The 20,309-nt window shown below is 38.4% G+C and overlaps 1 protein-coding gene across 4 annotated transcripts in view; it reads left to right on the top strand.

The window, feature by feature from the left end:
- SEC24D (SEC24 homolog D, COPII coat complex component) overlaps positions 1-20,309 on the top strand; it is a 111,927-nt gene that overhangs the window by 34,173 nt on the left and 57,445 nt on the right. For all 4 annotated transcript variants that reach the window (XM_012531371.3, XM_033419336.2, XM_033419338.2 and 1 more), the window contains 2 exons: positions 421-532; positions 10,311-10,438. In XM_012531371.3, the coding sequence (XP_012386825.1) occupies positions 421-532; positions 10,311-10,438 (240 nt within the window). The remainder of the gene's footprint in view (positions 1-420; positions 533-10,310; positions 10,439-20,309) is intronic.

Genomic DNA, 20,309 nt, shown 5'->3' with positions numbered 1-20,309 from the left:
CGCGTCCAGAGCCTGTGCTCCGCAACGGGAGAGGCCGCAGCAGTGAGAGGCCCGCGTACCGCAAAAAAAAAAAAAAAAAAAGTATTTTCTTTTAAAAAAAAAGGTATTTTCAGTTTCTTATTCTATGAGAATCTTTTCCCAAAAAACTCTTATTTATGGGCCCAAGAAACAAATTGAATAAAAATAAAAAGATCAGGGCTCAAGAACATTACAGAATAGAATTTGGAAGCTACTGGCATAAAGTTGTGAAAGTAAGCAAAAGTGGGACTGAAGACATGGGGGGTTCTCAACGAGAGTTTGTTCTGAAATGAGCTGAAAGGATTTAGAAAATGCCTTTGTGTGTGCGTGTGTGAATAGTGTGAGGGGAAGGTTGGGAAGTTTTAACTTACTTTAACGTGCTCTTGATCTCTTATTTATCAGATCCAGGTGATCGAGAATGACAGAGCCACCAGAGGGGGACAGGTTTATACCACCAACACCAGAGGCCAGATCCCTCCCCTGGTCACTACAGATTGTACGATACAAGACCAAGGTATCTCTTTTCAGTTACGGTTTTGACTAAGGTCTTAGTATTTCTCACAGTTTTTAAGCAAATACATTGATACCCGTCAATAATGCTGTCACCGATGGGCAACCCCTTTATAGCTGGTTAACAGGAACTAATTTGCCATTAATCAAGTAACGAGAAGGTACTGTCGTCTGAGTTCTACTGTATTCTCTGCTTGTAAAAATCTAGAGAGTTTCTGGTGAGGTACAGTGCAATGTATCAATTTAAGAAAATTTTAAATTTTAATTTATATGTTTAAAATTGTTCATGCCCTACTTTGGTTTAATTTATTTACTACAGTGGAAACCTGGCAGTATGACATGAGCAGAGCAGTAGGGGATTGAGTACTTGAGTCAGCAGACCTGGTTCTAGTCCCAATGACATTTTTTTCAGCAGGTCCCTTAACATTTGGGGTTCTGGTTTCCTACTTTTAAACTGGGATGAGGAGAGGCTGAGCTCTGTCTCTACTGACTCTGTCCCATGTCTGCTATCAGTTTCATATATCTGTCAAGCCTCGTGCAGGTTTGATCTTTCTGGGAATATATTATTCTGTTATTTATGGCAAGTTAAAATATAGCCTGATGAGATGTGGCATCTCAGATTCTGAATAAACCCTTTTAATGGGTCATATACTCAATCCTGGAAATATAACATTGGTATACAGGCAATCGTGTTGTCTCATCTCAAAGTTGTCAAGCCACCAGTTTCCAGATGGGGCTCCCCTCCCTTCAGTCCCTCCTCTGTGCTGCCTTCGGCACTGTCCTTATAGGGCAGGCAGCACAGTGAGGCAGAAAGCGCTCCGATTGGGAGCCTCACACGCCTGCACGCAAATCCAGGGTCTCTTCCTTAGTGTCCTGAGCTCTGCTTATCCCATCTCTCTGAACCTCAGTGTCGCCCTCTGTAAGATGTTAGGACTAAGACCTGCCCTGCAGGGGCAATGTACGGGTTAGAGATGACTCGTGTGTGCGTGTGTGCGCACGTATGTACGTTTATATGTATATGGGGGCTCGACATGTAGAAGGGGTTGATGTAAGTCACAGATGATGTTACTGTTATAGGTATTAATATTAAAACACACTTCAGATTACTTCATTTTCTATTCTAAAAATAATTTGTTCCTGACTACTTACAGAATCCATCCAAACTTAAATGAATTCACATTTGTTAAGCACTTAGGACCTGGTATATAATAGGTTGAGGTATATGAAATTACTGATTGTTTTCTATTATTGTTGACCTACAAGAATGGCAGTTTCATTTCAACCTAATAGTAAGTGTTATGTTCATGTTTTTAATATTTATTTATTTATTTAATATTTTAGTTTGAGGCACTTTGCAGACCTAAAGAATACTCCTTACCAGCCTCATCTCTCATCTGTTTCTTCCTCTGCATCTGCCTCAGCCATACCAAACTCATCCCCTTCCCCTCCTGTCTCTGATTCTCACTTTGTACTGCTTTCTCTGCGACGGACTGGGGACTGTTTTTTGTTCACTGTTGTACCCCTAGAAATTCACCTGGTATCTAGAATATAATGGTTGCCCAACAAATATCTATTGAATAACTGTATTTGGTATATATAAGTCTCACCTTTCTAGTTGGGAAATTCTTAGTTCTTCTAAACTCAATTTAATTTTTTCTTCGAAATCTCCTACAGTTTCTTCCCCCACAGTGCTTTGTATTCACTTCTTTCATAGCTCTTGTTCCATTAAATTTTACTGTGCTTTGGGTCTGTCTTTCCCACGAGCCTACGAGCTACTTAGGAGCAGGATCGTACCTGTTAATTCATTCATTCACTTATTCAGCAAATATTTATTCAGTACCTATTACCAACGTGGTTAATATTGATCAAGTGCTTGCTATGCATTAAGATGGTCTTCTAAACACTTTATGTGGCTTAATCCCCCCTGTAACTTAATGAGATAAGCATTAATATCATTCTCATTTTACAGAATGTGAAACAGAGGTGCAGAATGCTTAGGTAACTTAAGCAAGATACGCAGCTAATGGGAAGCAAAGCTAGAATTTGAACCCCAGCATTCTGATGCTAGAGCCCATGCTCTTAACCACTCACGTACTGCCTCTATTCAGAAATAAAAGTCACGGTTCTATCCTTAAATGGGTGTACAATCTGGCAGGGAAAAAGAAATAACTTAGTATTAATTAAACTGTTATAATAGCAGGATAAAAGGAATATTGCTGTGGGAACTTATATGTCAGGTAACTAACCCAGCCTGTCCTGCTAGAGTGGGGACAACTAAGCTGAGTCTCAAGTGAGCAGGTGTAAACCAGAACAAAAGTGGAGACGTCGGGAGAGGAAAAGGTTGCCCGGCCGCAGAGTGGATGTGCTAAGGTTTGGCAGTGGGAGAGGGTGTACGTGTTAAGGAGCACCATGTGCAGAGTTTTTTGTTTTCTGTTTTATTTTTGAACGTAGAGGTGATTTTATTATTGTGGTTAAATACACCTAAAATAAACTTTGCTGTGTTCATGATTTTTAAGTGTACAATTCAGTGACATTAGTTACATTCACAGCATTGTGCACCGTCATGATGATCCATTTCCAGAAGGTTTTCACCAACCTGCACTGACACTCAGTACTCAATAAACAATCACTGCCCACTCCTCCACTCCACCAGCCCCTGGTATCTCATATTCTACTTTCTGTCTCTATAATTGGCCTGGTCTAGGTGCCTCACATAAGTGGATTCATACAATATTTGTCCTCCTGTGTCTGGCTTATTTCACTTAGCACAGTATTTTCAGAGTTCGTCCATGTTGTAGCATGTATCAGAATTTCACTCCTTTTTAGGGCTGAATGATATTCACTTTTATGTATATGCTGCATTTTGTTTATCCATTTATCTTTTGAAGGACATTTGGGTTGTTTCCATCTTTTGACTACAGTGAATAGCCATAGCTATGAACATTGGTGTTGGTGTACAGGTATCTCTTTGAGTTCCTGCTTTCAGTTCTCTTGGGTGTATACCTAGGAGTGGAACTGCTGGGTCATATGGTACATGTAGGGAAAGAGTATGGGGAAGAAGCAGAAAGAGAAGGAAAGACTAGGATGGCAGGGTCCACATCATTATCTTCTCTCTATAGCCTGCAGCCCAGCCTTTGGCAAAAAGAAAGACCTGCCTGCCATGGAGGGAGCCCCGAAGTTGGCCCAGTCACATCCCGTTTGCTGTAAAGCCCCTTCCTTTAGCCTGGGTTATTTGTTAATACTTATTAGTAGGCTTTAAAAAAATTTTTTTTAATTGAAGTATAGTTGATTTACAATATCATGTTAGTTTCAAATGTACAGCAGAATGATTCAGTTTTATATAGATTCTTTTTCAGATTCTTTTCCTTTATAGGTTATTACAGAATATTGAGCAGAGTTCCCTGTGCTATGCAGTAGGTCGTTGCTGATTATCTATTTTATACACAGTAGTGTGTATATGTTAATCCCAACCTCCTAATTTATCCCTCCCCCACCCTCCTTTCCCCTTTGGTAACCGTAAGTTTCTTTTCTATGTCTGTGTGAGTCTCTTTCTGTTTTGGAAATAAGTTCATTCCTGTCTTTTTTTTTTTTTTTAGATTCCACATGTAAGCGATATCATATATCACATGATATTTGTCTTTGTCTGGCTTACTTCACTTAGTATGATAATCTCTAGGTACATCCATGTTGCTGCAAATGGCATTATTTCATTCTTTTTTATGGCTGAGTAATATTCCATTGTATAACTATACCACATCTTTACCCATTCATCTGTTGATGGACATTTAGGTTGCTTCCATGTCTTGGCTATTGTAAATAGTGCTGCAGTGAACACTGGGGTGCACGTATCTTTTCAAATTATGGTTTTCTCCAGATATATCCCCTGGAGTGGAATTGCAGGATCATATGGTAGCTCTATTTTTAGTTTTTTGAGGAACCTCCATACTGTTCTCCATAGTGGCTGCACCAATTTACATTCCCACCAACGTAGGAGGGTTTCCCTTCTCTTCACACCCTCTCCAGCATTTATTATTTGTAGACTTTTTGATGATGGCCATTCTGACTGGTGTGAGATGATACCTCACTGTAGTTTTGACTTGCATTTCTCTAATAACTAGGGATGTTAAGCATCTTTTCATGTACCTTTTGGCTATCTGTAGGTCTTTGGAGAAATCTCCATTGAGATCTTCTGCCCATTTTTTTGATTGGATTGTTTGTTTGTTTGTTTTTGATATTGAACTGCATGAGCTGTTTGTATATTTTGGAGATTAATCCCTTTTTGGTAACATCATTTGCAAATATATTTTCTCCCATTCTGTAGGTTGTCTTTTCATCTTGTTGATGGTTTCCTTTGCTGTGCAAAAGCTTTTAAGTTTAATTAGCTCCCATTTGTTTATTTTTGTTTTTATTTCCATTACTCTAGGAGACGGATTGAAAAAGATATTGCTGCAATTTGTCAAAGAGTGTTCTGCCTATGTTTCCCTCTAGGAGATTTATAGTATTCGGTCTTACATTTAGGTCTTTAACCCATTTTGAGTTTTTTTTGTGTGTATGGTGTTAGAGAATGTTCTGATTTCATTCTTTTACATGTAGCTGTTCAGTTTTCCCAGCACCACTTATTGAAGAGACTGTCTTTTCTCCATTGTATATTCTTGCCTCCTTTGTCGTAGATTAATTGACCGTAGGTATGTGGGTTTATTTCTGGGCATTAGTAGACTTTTTAGGACGTAGCCCAAGGATCTCAGACACACACAGAAATTCAGAGATATAAATAAAGTATAGAAACAGAAGGAGCCTTGGACTTCGTTTAGTGTGCTCTCTCACTTTACAGACGTGAGGGCACTAAGGCCCAGAGAGGTTAAGTGATTCGCCCAGGGCCACACAGCTGATTAGTGGCAAAGCCAGTGAAGAGAAACACCTACTTCAAGAATATTACTCCTTTGCCTTTGGCTGCAGGATCTAATTTAAGACTCAACTTGTCCTTTGTTTCTGTGCTTCTGCCCATCCTACAAGACCCTGTTCAAGCACTGCATCCTTTGTGTAGTCACCTCTGATCCACGTGGCAGACTCATTGCCTCCCTTGGGCCACTTCATAATTGATTTGCTCTTCTGTGATACTTACCAGCCATGTTGTAATTATCTGTTTTATTATTATTCTCTTCTACCAGACCTTGAAGCCAGAAGCTTCATTCTGTCCTATCTCTAAGCTTCTAGCATGGGGATTGGCTTCATAAATATTTGTTGAATGAATAACTTATTGAATGTTTTTAGTCAGATTATCCCATAAGTTTCTTTATTAAGCATATTAGGAATTTTGGCTCTTAATTACCAAGGTTGCTAAATTATCTACTATTACCTTACCTTTCACGCCCCACTTCTGTATACTGGCTTAAAAAACAAATTCTTCATTGCTTTTTAAAAATTTTATTCTTTGTGTGCATTGTCTTCTTGTAACAAGTTTGTTTAGTCACCTTCACGAGCTCATTCATATGCATATTTCACTGTAAAAGATAAGTGTTTTAAAGATAACAAATAATTTCAATATATTATTGGAAATGTTGAGTAGTGAAAATTGAGTACAATGAAAAAATATACTTTAAAGTATTCAAAAATTCTTATTTCCCACTATGTGTAACTTTGTGTGATGATGATAATGAGGAAGATTTTATCTAAGTTATATGAAATATACAATAATAAGGGTTCAAGCATATTTACATTTACTACCTAATATTGGATTGGCCAAAAAGTTCCTTCGAGTTTTTCTGTAACATCTTATAGAAAAACCCGAACGAACTTTTTGGCCAACCCAATATTTCTTCTTCTATTCCGGTTGCCAAAACTCTTGTTTTACCCTGTGTTAGTATTCACCTGGATTCTTACAGCAATGGACCCATCTACCTGTCTCTGATCTTTTTTCCTGCTCCCAGAAGCTATCCAGTACATTCTGAATAGATTAATTTTCTTCAGGTATTTATTTGATCATATTGCTAAAAAATGTCCCATCATTGCCCCTGGGCAAACAGGATTGGTCTTAACTCCTCATCCAGGATTCAAGACCTGGACCCAACTTATCTGGGATGTTGTAGAGAATTGTGATAGGTTCTAATACCAGTTTTGCCATTTACTAACTCTTTGATTAAGTTAAGTCCCTTAACCTCACAGTGTCTCAGTTTTCTCCTCTGTAAAATCGGGTCATAGGGTATCAACCTCATAGGCGACTGTGAGATGAAAGTGAATTTACATATAACAGTCTTAGAATAATGCCTAACCCACTGTCAATTATCGTTATTATTGTTATCCTTTTTGTTAGTACCACATTTCTCCCTTTTCTCAGACCCTCGGCAGCAGAGCCCCCGAACTGGATTCAGCCTACAGTCATGTTAATTAATCATACAGAATAATTTGTTTCTATTTGAATTAGTTGCCATTATATAAAAATCAGAATATTTTATGTAAAGATCCATATTTCTAGCTGGTCCCCCCCAAAATGTAAAATGTGGCAATAATAGATGAAAAGAAACTCAGCTTTCTTAGGTCCAGCCTTCCCCTCTTTCTGGACCCACCTGTGCAGTGAAACATGGCCAGAGAAAGGCTCACAGCCACACTGCACGGTCTGTTTAAACTCAGGACCATGAACTTCCCAGCACATTGTCCTTCCCAAGTCCTTTCACTTTTCCACTCTCCTTAGTAACTGTTTCACAATCCCTTCTGAAACCGGTAACCTCCCATCCTTTCTTTGAGCTGCTCTTACTTCCTCCTTTCTGAGAAAAGTGCACAATCAGAAGAGAGTTCTCACCATCACATCAACCCCATGTTGTAATGTGTCATCAGGCTCTGCCTTCCTGATTTGGCCATAAATGTGCTCTGGTTGTAAGCCAGCCTCTCCTGCTGTGCACTACTCAAGTGTATTGCTACCATAAGTTTCCCTTCTTTATTCTTACGTCATCAATATTTCCGCTTTTACACAAGTATTCCCATCTTTTAAAAAATCTTCTCCTATCTTAAAAAAATAAAAATGTTCTCTTGATCCACTTCTTTTACCAGCTACCCCTCTTTTCTTTGCTCCCCTCCACGATAAAACTTGAAAGGACTATTGCCAATTCCTCGCCTGCCTTTCTCTCTTAAACTCACTCTAGGCAGCCCCCCTACCGCACCCCCACTCCTCACTCCCCCATTCCACCAATTCTGTCTTCTGGGTCTCCACCACCCTCCATGTTGATAAATCCAGCAGTCATGTTGATCTGGAGGCATCGCCTGGCACAGATGCTCCTGCCTTTTCCTTGATGTACTTTCTTCACTTCACCTCCAGCACACCCAGACTCCCTTGTTTTTTCCCTTCTCAGTCCTTTAGCTGATTTCTCCTTTTCCTCTGGCTTCTTTATGTTAAGAGGACCAAGGGCTCAGTCCTCGGTCGTCTTCTCTTCTCTGGCCACCGTGATTCCCTGGGTGGTTTTAATCTAGTTTTGTGGTTTCAAATACCATCTATATGCTAAGAACTCCCAAATGTGTATCTCCAGCTCAGCTTTCAGCCCAACACCAAGACTCATGTATCTAATTGTTTACTCAGCATCACTGTTTGATTGCTTAATAGATTTCCCAAATGGACATGTCCAAACCCAGATTCCTGATCTCCACCCACACATCTGTTTAAAAAAAAAAAAAAAAAAACCCGTCCCCTTCCTGCAGCCTTTCTCTTTTCTGTTGGTGGCAACTTCGTGCTTCTGATTCCTCAGGCCGAAAACTTTGGAGTCATCCCTAACCCTGTCCTTCTGTCATAGCCCCCATCTTCACACCTCATACATCATGCCCATCAACAAGTAAGCCACTGTACCTTCAAAATATGTCCAGAATCTGCTGCTATCAGGCTGGTTCCCGCCGCCACCCTGTTTCTCACCTTGTTACTGCACAGCCTCCAAACTGGTCTTCCTGGTTCTCCTCCCTATTACAGTCCATCCTGAAAACCACAGGTAGAGTCAACCTAAGTCCGATCACAACACTTTTCTGCTCAAAGCTTGGCAGTGTCTCCCCATTTCATTCAGAGTACAAGCCAGAGGGTTGAAAAATGGTATCAAGCATCTAGCTAATCTGGCTTCTGTGACTTCTCTGAACTCCTCAACAGCTGCTGTGCCCCACTTACCCCACTGTCAGGCTCCTGACATTCCTCTACCAGGCCAGGCACACCCTTGCCCCAGATACCTGCCAGGTAAATCCCTTGCCACCTTGGAGTCTTTGCTCAAATGTTGCCTTGTGATGAAGACCAACTCTAACTATTTAACATTGCGGCCTGCTTCCCACTATGGCACCCCTTAACCAGAAATGCTTTCTTCATAGCATTTATCATCTTCTAAGGGCCTATATAATTTACTCATTTATTGAGTTTAATACTTACTGTCTGTGTCCTCTGCAAGAACATAAGCTCTGCAAGGAAGCACCTAGTCTAAAACTTAGTAGACACTCAGTAAACATCTGATGTTCTTTTGCCAAAATATATTATAATTTAACTCAAAATTTATTTTAGATAAGTTATTCTGGTGATTTAAAAATATTCTTCATGTCATGGATAGAGTTTTAATTCTCATGTATGTCTTGAAAAAAATATTTGGTCAGGAAACCTAATGTGTTTTTTAAATAGATTAGGGTGTTTAAAAAATAATATTTCTATTATTTATTTTATTTATTTTATTTATTTATTTATTTTTGCGGTACGTGGGCCTCTCACTGTTGTGGCCTCTCCTGTTTTGGAGCACAGGCTCCAGACGCGCAGGCTCAGCGGCCATGGCTCACGGGCCCAGCCGCTCCGCGGCATGTGGGATCTTCCCGGACCGGGGCACGAACCTGTGTCCCCTGCATCAGCAGGCGGACTCTCAACCACTGCGCCACCAGGGAAGCCCATACTTCTATTATCTAGAATTTTCATTTCTAAATTGAATTTCAAGTTTAGAAAAAAAAACTCATAGTCAAATGGAATCATATTTGACAAAGTATAACTTGCTGATGTGAAATGGCATACAAATACTTACCTTTCCCATAGCAGATGCATTAATAGAAGAGGATGAAGAAGAAATTTTGTTCTTATGTTTTGTACCTTTGCTTTATTTCTCCCATTGAATCTAAACACCTCTCAAGTCTCTGAGTGTCTATATTAATACCCGGCTTCTGAAAAATAATAATAAGTTTAAAATCTCTTTTATATTTTTGCAATGGAATGCAGAGTGTTTTATTTTACAAGAAACTATAGTGTGCTTAGACTATGGATTGTAAAGTTAGACAATACTACCTTTTTTGTAGAAATCATGAAGAAGTTTTACAAAGAAGACAATGCATTGTCTAGAAGTACTTTATTTTTTTAATAAATTTTATTTATTTATTTATTTTTGGCTGCGTTGGGTCTTCATTGCTGCACATGGGCTTTCTCTAGTTGTGGCGAGTGGGGGCTACTCTTCATTGCGGTACGCATTTTTCGTTGTGGTGTCTTCTCTTGTCATGGAGCACAGGCTTCAGTAGTTGTGGCACACGGGCTCAGTAGTTGTGGCTCGCAGGCTCAGTAGTTGTGGCTCGCAGGCTGTAGAGCTCAGGCTCAGTAGTTGTGGCACACAGGTGTAGTCACTCTGCAGCATGTGGGATCTTCCCAGACCAGGGCTTGAACCTGTGTCCCCTGCATTGGCATTCTTAACCACTGTGCCACCAGGGAAGTCCTAGAGGTACCTTTATAAATATTTAAATATTATAGGGCAGATTTTTTTTCTAAGCCGATTTTAAGTATGCATCCTTGAATATTTCAGGTAATGCAAGTCCTCGATACATCCGTTGCACAACATACTGTTTCCCATGCACGTCAGATATGGCCAAGCAAGCTCAGATTCCATTAGCTGCCATCATCAAACCCTTTGCCACGATTCCCTCAAACGAGGTAAGTGATAAAAAAAAAATTCAGTAATTTATCAATTCCAGAATTTTTCTTTCATCATTATTTCCCTATGCATTATTCTGTATTGTAAACAGAAAGCTGGAGTATATATAATGTGAAAAACATGTAGTCATTCACTTCATTAAGGAAACAAAAATCTGACAAACTATGTTTTTGGCATCCTGTATTCCAAACCCTGATGGGCTAGGTCACTTTTTGGCTTAGTGTAACAATGCACATATATGGGAAATATGGACTATCACACAGTGACAAACACCCAAACCTCTTGTGAGGCCCTTATGCCCTAGTTCAGGGCCCCAATATCTAGGTGCTCAGGTAAAGGAAGATAATAGAGCCTAAGGTCCTTGGTCTTACTACTACATCTGCTTTAATAATCACTGGGCCAAGATGCTCATAAACTCCTATTTAAAGTCAGCATGATTAGAAAGCATGAGGTAGATAAATCTGTATCTTTCAACTGGGGAAGCTGTGCCCAATTTATAGTTAATGGGGAAAAAAGACAAGAAGTGGTGTACATTTAAGATTTCTGATATTAGGATGCTGTTAGTGGATATTATGATCAGGGCGTCTACTCTATGCAGCTGCCATTCCTCCTTTTGATGCCCCTGAGTGGTGGATACCCACATGCACACGGAGACAGACACAAGGTACTATAGCAGAGCTGGTCAGATGGGAGGTGAAGAAAAGCCTTACTTCTGGCTGGAATTTCCTTACAGTGGTCCAGTAAGCTAGGCTGAACTGAATTCTTGATTCCTTTCGCTCACTAAAAGGCCGAAGCCTCAGATTCTCTTCCCAATTTAAAGCTCAGCTTGGCTTTAGTGATCCTTTGAGGTCGCTGATCTAATGCACACCTAGAAGCACCTGAGCAAGAGGTAGAGCATCTCTAAGAATAGATTTGTACCCTTTCTTGGGCCAGTCACGCCAGCCGGGATGGGGGGTAAAGTGGCCTGGGATGGGGCGGGGGCCTGCTTTGTGTCCCCTCAGGGAGGGAAGAAAGAGTAGAGAGACAGTGTCCACATGGGCAGTGGCCTTTGAGATGTCCACTTACTCGTTTTATGAGTGTAGCAGAATGCTGCCATCTCTTCTTTTTGAGAGTATAGTGAACTGGGTTAGAGCTAGGCATAGAAGACAGACTGGGCTATTCCTAAAATCCAGTCTTACATGCAGTGTGGTCTCATAGTTGTAAATCAAGAAGTACATTCAGTATTTACTTATTTTAGACATGGTGTCTTCTATGATGGTCCCAGAAATTTAATGTAATGCTCATAAACTTCTCTTTAAAATCTCTATACTTAATAAAGTGGACCAATATATAATGACAAAGAGATCCATGCTAAATAAGATATATGTGTTTTGAATACTAGCTAGCTATTTTAACCAGATATTTTTCAACATTTTATTATGAAAATGTTTGAACATACAGAAAATTTAAAAGAATTTTACAGTGAATGCCTATATACCTGCCACCTAGATTCTACCATTAACATTTAACTACACTTGTTTTATCACACATTGACCCATCTGTCCATCAATCAGTCTTTTTTATGCATTTCAAAATGAATTGCAGTTATAAGTATACTTCCCCATAAATACTGCAGCATGCATATCATTAGCCAGGGTTTAATATCTGGTTATATATTATTTTTCCTTTTGCGACAAAATTCATTTACAATAAAATGCACATATCTTAAACATTTTACTGAGTTTTGACAAATGCGTACACCTGTGTAATCCAAACCCCTGTCAAGATGTGGCACATTACTATCACCCTAGAAAGTTATCTCATGCCCCTTCCTCAGTCAGCCTCCCAGCCCTTCTCACAACCTCCCTTCTCTGACAACCATTGTTCTGATTTTTTTTTTTCCCACCGTAGATTTGTTTTGCCTGTTCTAGGTCTTCACATAAATAGACTTACAGAGTCCAAATTCTTTTGTGTAAGTTTCTCTCACCCAGCATCATGTTTTAAGGAGCCATCACGTTGTTGCCAGTTTCAGTGGTTTGTTCCTTTTTTATTGCTGAACAGTATTTCATTGTGTGGATATACCAGTTTGCTTATCTACTCCTTTACTGATGAACAGCTGGGCTATTTCTACTTTTTGGCTTTTGTGAATAAAGCAGCTTCTATAAATATTCTAGTACAAGTCTTCCTGTGGATATGTATTCATTTCTCCTGGATTAATACCTGTGAGTAGATTGCTGGCTAATGGGGTACATGTTTATTTGGTTTTATAAGAAGCTGCCAGATCATTTTCCAAAGTGGTTATATGATTTTACAGTCCTTTCAACATGGTATCTGGGTTCCAGTTGCTCTACATCCTCTCCAACCTTTGGTATTGTCTTTTTAATTTTGGCAGTTCTGATGGCTGTGTAGTAGTATCCATGAGAGATTTTTGTTTTTTAATCTTGATCCTTTGAACAAAATTTAAAGTACTAGTGAATAGTATCACACCCACGTACATACCACCATCATTAACAAATATTAATATTTTGTCGTATTTGCTTAAGATCATTTTCTGAGAATTAAAACTTCAGCTACGTAGGATGCCTGCTCTAATCAGGCCATTCTTCTCTTCCACCCCACTCCAGACACAAACACTAATGAATTTGATGTGTAATCCTTCCTACATGTGGGTTTTATATATTGACTTCATATGCATGTATTCATAACAATATGTAGTATTTTTTGCTTTTTAATGAATCAGTTACTTTTAAATAAGTAAAATATAAACATTCAAAAGATGAAAAGGGTATACAATGAAAAAGGTCCATTCCTGGGCTCCCCTGGTGGCGCAGTGGTTGGGAGTCCACCTGCCGATGCAGGGGACACAGGTTCGTGTCCCGGTCTGGGAAGATCCCACATGCCGCAGAGCGGCTGGGCCCGTGAGCCACGGCCGCTGAGCCTGCGCTTCCGGAGCCTGTGCTCCGCAGCGGGAGAGGCCACAGCAGTGAGAGGCCCGCGTACCGCAAAAACAAAAAAACAATGGTCCATTCCTACCCCTCTACTCCACTCCCCACCCTTACAGACAGTTTTTACCCATTCTTTGTGATTCCTCCTAGAAATAAATATGCATATACCAGCATATCAATATCCATCCTTAAAAAAAATAAATATATAAATGATAGTATAGCACACACACTGTTCGGCCCTGTTCTTTTTTCAGTTAATATGACTGGCACTTCATTCATGTTGCTACCTACAGAGCGGCCTCATCCTTTGCAACAGCTGTGTAGTATGATATATTAGTAAGACAAACACTGTTGTAACTGTAGGTGTCAATTTTAAGTTACCTACAGATTTCAGAAATGTGAAAATTTAAGAACATGAATCCTAAAATTGAAGGAAATATGTTAACATAATGTACACGGGATTGCAGCAGATGTGCACGCTGTCTTACTCATTCCCATACTGTCTGAATCTTTCTACAGTGATCTTCTGTTATTTTCATAATCAGGAGAAGATGACAGTTCTACCCTGAAAGAAATCTTGGCAGCAACTTTATTGTTTATCAATATGGGATGTATGCTCCCCAGCAGGGTTAGCTTGAGTGCATCTTGTTCATGGCAATGAGTTTGCAGTTTTCACTACATGCTAGCAAAAAACCTCTCCTCCCTGCCCCCTCCCCACTAGACAGCTGACCTGGGTCATGCATGCAAGGAACAGAACAAAATTCAACGTTCTCCAGACCCCAAACCAGAATGTGTAACCACCCTCTTGTTATCACCATTTCATATTAACAATGAAATTATTCAGTAACGTTTCCTGAAAATGAAACCTTGTATTTAGTTTTTTGGTTGAAAAAAGGTTTCAAACATTAGTCCAAACCTCCCGCTAAACGTATATACACATTCCATACACACACTGAATGTGTGTGCTTTCTATTTTCTGAAGTTGTTTGATCTAACCAAATAACACCTTCTCACCAGCATAAGGTTTTCCCTTAGTGAAACTTATGCTGTATTTTAGTTTCTGTGCTTTCCAAAGTAATAAGTAGATGAGTTTAGAGTGATGGCTTATTTTCAGAATCTGACTTAGGGTGAAACTCTGCTTAAGCAAATAACACACTGTAGTCTTTTCGTGTTGCTATAGACCCTGTGTGCTGACCAGGTAAACGTATTTTCTCTATTCAGGCTCTCTCTACAGAAGCCTTTCCTTTTTTCTTAGACCTTCAAGAACAGGATTACTCAAAGATATATTTATGTATTATACATATGAATATTTATATATAATTAATTTATATATATTATATATATAATTGAGGTAAAATCAATGAACAAAATTGTAAGCTATTTAATGGATATACTGTATTTGAGAAGGATTACTATTTCTTATATAGCAGCGTGTCCTGGGTTGAATGAAGACATTCTCTATTTTAAAGAATACTTTACTTTTATTTGTTGAAATAGACTTAAAGGTGAAAAAAAAAGAAATGTAAAAGGGATGCTAAAACACCAGGAAGAAGTTCCTAAATGTTGTGCCCTCAAGAAAGTTGTCTCCCTCTTTGGGCGTGTAACTGGACCTGAACGTGGAGAGCCGCTAGCATTAGGGAACCATCACTGCTCCTCTCTGCCACTGCCTGGATGAAAGTCTGGGTCACCAAGCATCTGGGCCTTCTTGGCAGCTTCCCCTCTTGTGGTTTCCATGACACCTTTTCTGGTGTATTTTTTCCTGCTTCACAAGCAGGGAACATTTGAGTTCCCTTTGTTGCCTTCCTGACATCTAATATTGGGGTTCATTAAGGCTTGGGCTTGGGGGGTCTCCTCTTTTCTCTCGCATACTCCCTGTCCCCCCAAGGACTAAGTATCATCTATAACAGCTACTAGAGTAGCTAGAGAGAATAATAGTAGTCAAAACTTATAGAGTACTCATTGAGCACGATTATAAGTTTTTAAATGTATGTTTATTTATTTCATCCTCACATAAACCTATTTATTGTTCCATTTTAGATATAAGGAAACAGGCACAGAGTTAGATAACTCATTAAGGCCAACGGCTGCTAAGTAACAGAGCTAGGATTCCAAGCCAGGCAGTCAGAACCCGAGTCCCTAACTCTAAATCACTATGCTGTTGCTCCCTTCTTCATTCATCCCTATATCTGTAACCCTGCATTCACATATCCAAATGCCTTTCTGAAATCTCTCCTTGGGTAACTCATAGACCCCTCAAACTTAACATGCTCAAAAGTGAATTTCTGATCTCTACACCCTAAGCCTGTTCATACTTCCACATATCCATAAATGGCATTATCATTTATTTAATTGTTCAAGCCCAAAGCTAAACAATTAGTGCTAATAATAGAAAATAAGGGGCTTGCTGATTTTTGATATTTATAACCTATAATCAGGGAAATAAGTTTTAAAGTCTGTTTCTTGAAGGTAAATGAATTACATGAATACTGCTGTTCTCCCTGTGAGTAGCATTTTAATTTATTTTCCTCTAGAATAAATGGCTTGCTTATTTTTAGGTATAGTAAAACTTTCCTATAAGGAAAATCCAGATAAGGATTTTATTCCTTATCTGACTAATATTACCATCAATACTGCAATTTAAAAAAAGATATCCTGATATGGCATTGATCAAAAGGATTTATTTAGTACAGTTTTGTGTTGTTTTTTTTTTTAAGTCAGTTCTGTTGTTTGACAGAACCATTAAAGCATGTCATGGTGTTAGCAACGGACTATAAAAATAAACCTAGCCCAGGCAGTTACCATCTCAGAATGTTCCCTGTGAGCTTTGCTTTGGAGATGTATGCTATTTCCAAGGGCATATCTGTGTCATCTTTGTTTAATATTTCATATTCCTTACCATAAATTTTAACTTTTTTTGGTATGTGTTTTATATGAAACCCATTGCCATATTTAATATACTTAACTATGAGGTATTTATTCAGCAAAAGTAATCAGTTATCTTGTAAGCTCTTTTGCTTAGTAACCTGTGATTTTATTTTTGATGCCGTATTTTAAGACTGAGGTAGAAATGGTATAGATTTCCAGCACAAAGGATTGAAGATTATACTTAATTTTGCATTTTCTTCAAAATAGGAAATCTTTAGATTTTGGGCAAGTACATACGTCATCTAATTATACATGAAATTAAATAATTTCACCTATAAACCAGATGGCAGAAGCTTTTACTCCATCTGTGAATAGATTCAGGAATATCTGTGTATTTTTTTTAGATTATAAACGGATATAACAGTCAAAGTAATTTCCTTCCTTATTGAATTAATTTAATCAGATAAATTTTTATCCAAGACTTTAAACTTCACTTGATTTATAATCCCCTACTTACTTTATAGGAACTGAGCTGGACTTTAGGAACATGGGGAAAAACAAGACCAGTTATTCTCGTCTAGAACGTATAGAAAATCTGCTGGGACAGAGCTAATTTTTGTACAGTGTGAAAAAGGCTGTAATGGAAATAATCTCATTCTTTGGAGTTTAGGTTCAGGGCAATTTTACATTAGTTATGACTTAATGAATAAAGAAGTTTGTACTGTTATTAAATACTGTTTAAATTATTTTTCTTTATGATTATTCATATTCTGATAGATTCGGTAGGTATGAAGAAGATGCCATTGGAAAGAAAAAGGGATGGATGTCAATGAACTGACAAATGAGGTTAACAAAAAGGGAAAAGACTGTAAGAGAATAAACTAAACACCAACACATTACGTCCACATCCATCACCTGCAGAGAGCGTTGCTTGGTCATACACTTGACCTAGCCAATCTTGCTGGCATGAGTTGGCAGAGTTTTAGGCAGAGTTTCCACTGCTGTTTAATGCATCAAAGGAAAAAAATTCTGCCTCACTGTAGTATTTTGTTTGTGTGTCAACAACTTTTTTAAAGGAAGATAGCTTGTGAAATGGGTGTTATCCGAGTTTTATAGGTATAGAAGTTCTACAGGTTCTGGGGCAATGAAAGTCACACAGCTAATAAGTAATGCTGCCGGAACTCAAGTTTCCAAATTCTGAGTTCTTTCAGCAACATCTGTCTTGTCGAGGTTTTATTTGGTTAAACACATAAAATAGCATTCCTTTCTCTTGCTGGCAGTTGTTTTAGCAATGGGCCTCCTGTTTCTGCAAGCTTGTGAGTTATCTTGACATGTCCATCTTAGACCTCTTTTCTTGAAGTCTTTTGACTTCAAGCTGCTGCTTAGTACTCCCTGAAGGCAAAGACCATCCAGAATCTGGCAGTGGGCTGGGCATACAGTAGAGGTTCTAGGTGAGTAAATGCATTCTTCTGAGGATTGGGTAGACATGACATTTAAAAGACAAAGACAAATCAAACTACAAAACAGTGGTTGATTTCTAGGTATTTTAGGCTTCTGACAGACTCTGTGGATAAAGAAAAAATCATTTGAGAGATCATAGATATATTCTATCACATTAATGAGAGAGGTTATATTTCATTATAGAGCAGAACAGCTAAATAAGTAGGAAGAATTTTTGACCATATAAAGATATTTCAGAAACCAATAAAAATTGACTCCTTTCTCCAAAGTACCATAGATAGTAATCAATAGGTGGAACACCTATTGGATCAGGAGCCAGGAAATGACTGTAGGTCTCCGCTGTGCCTTGTATTGTGACCTTGGGCGCCATTCCCAAGAGGGAGAAGCCTGGCTCAGATGTTCTATAAATCTAGAAGGCTGCTAGTGTCTGCTTTACTTTTCCACTCTTTACTGGACTTTCAGCGTGGATTACCATGTATTTGTCACACATCCTATGTGTTATTAGAAATATATGTGAATATGTTGTACAACCCAACCCAAAGGGGTTTCATTTATATTATGCTTTTAGTATAAGAAATCTGTAGTATATTATTCACTTTAAAAAGCACATGAAGATTGTGAGACTATGCATTTTTTATATATAGCCCCAATTTAGCTAGCTTTAGTGATAAATATGCTCTGAAATGAAACTGATTACTGCATAATATTGTGTCCTTTGAAGAACTTAAAGAAGACTTATATCTTAAATTATTTTAAAATGAAAGCTTCAAAAACCTGAATCTATTTTTTAATATGTGCATTGTTGTCTTAAATTGTTTGCTTTAATGCAGTATTTTAAAAGTATTAATATAAAAACTTGGAAAAATAAAATCTATGTACTCGTGTAGAAATAGAATTACGAATATAACACTTAAAATACTTAACATATAGGGCTTCCCTGGTGGCGCAGTGGTTGAGAGTCCGCCTGCCGATGCAGGGGACACGGGTTCGTGCCCCGGTCCGGGAAGATCCCACATGCCGCGGAGCGGCTGGGCCCGTGAGCCATGGCCGCTGAGCCTGCGCGTCCGGAGCCTGTGCTCCGCAGCGGGAGAGGCCACAACAGTGAGAGGCCCGCATACTGCAAAAAAAAAAAAAAAAAAAAAATGTATAAAGTTACTTTAGAAACTAAATCTTATCCCTTAAGGATTTTGGCCACTGTTTGTATAGTGCTATGAAAAAGTACTATGAAAAAGCTAGGCAGCTGAAGAACAGAACGTAATCCCTTTTTAGAATGGTGTTACAGCAGACATACAGGGAGAGTCACATTTGTCAGGCCAAAGGTTGTTAGAATTCTATTTTAAGTTACAATTTAGAAGTTTAAATATACCAAGCTTATGTTTTCAATCACAGAATTATTCATGTAACTCTTTAGTTTTATTTTTTTTAATTAAATGGAGAGTAACATCAGGAGAAACAAGAATGAAAAAAAAGCATTCTTCCTTGGTTTAACTTTCAGTGAATCTAGGTGTGGGTTTTATGACCTTCACTGCCTGGCAATTGAGTATACAGCATCCATCACATAGGAGCCGAGAAGACCAGGCTCCCTGGATGTAGAATGCTGGGCATCTGTGAGGAGCCACCACAGGAGAGGAAGTATGTTAGAGCCTCTCACTATCATTTTCATCGATTCTAAGGCCCACATTTTCTCACATTTTCTTCACATTTTAACATTTCTAAAAGAGAAATATATCTTCCTAACAATGACTTCTTAGCATTGTGTCATGTTGAGTTGGAAGCTTTGATGAGATTTTAGAATCAGTGAAGTACACTGTTTCTACACTGCTTCGTTATTACTAACTTCAGTCACATTTTATGGATATTTAGGTAATACAAGAACTTAACATTTCTGCAGTTGATGTGTCTCCTCAGTGCTCAAGTATACGAAAGTCAAAATTCTAAAGGTTTTTATTTGAAAGTTTCCTAAGCAACAAGTTCTCACTGAATAAAAGGCTAAAAAAAATTAATAAAGTCATATTTTTAAGGGTGGAAGGAAGAGAAAGCCCTATGCAAACTGTAATTTGAAATTGTTTCATGAAATGTTTGAAAATAGCACCCAAGTTTGTCTGATGCACAAGTGATTTGGGGACCAGTTCTTTGTCAGGAATTGAACGTCGTGTGGGTAAGGTGGTACAGGCAGGAATTTGAGCGTCAATTGAAGTTGGGTGCACAAATTGACTACCACTTCTAGCAGTATGACCTTGAAAATTTTTACTTAACTTTTTTGAACCTCATTTCTCTCATAAAATTATAACACCACTTAACTCTTAGTTGTTTAAAAATAAAATAAATTGGTATGAGAAATGACATCTTTATCATTAGTTATGATTATTTTCTGTACCATATAAATTCCTGTTAGGAAAATTTAATTTGATCCAACAATCATTGATTTGGGGTTTCTACTATGTGCAAGGAAGAGAAGTATGAAAACTACAGTAATTTAAATTTACCAGAAGTGTATACATCTAAGAGAGATATTATCATACCCCTTCAGTGATTCTAGCTACATATCTTACATAAGAAGAAGGAGGAAACTGATGTGGATGCCACAGTTTATATTCATATAAAAGGGAAAGAGCTACTC

Source organism: Orcinus orca, chromosome 4, assembly GCF_937001465.1.
Source record: "Orcinus orca chromosome 4, mOrcOrc1.1, whole genome shotgun sequence".
NCBI lineage: Eukaryota > Metazoa > Chordata > Mammalia > Artiodactyla > Delphinidae > Orcinus > Orcinus orca.
Note: the sequence above shows the minus strand (reverse complement) of the source record. Positions and strands in the feature narration are given on the sequence as shown.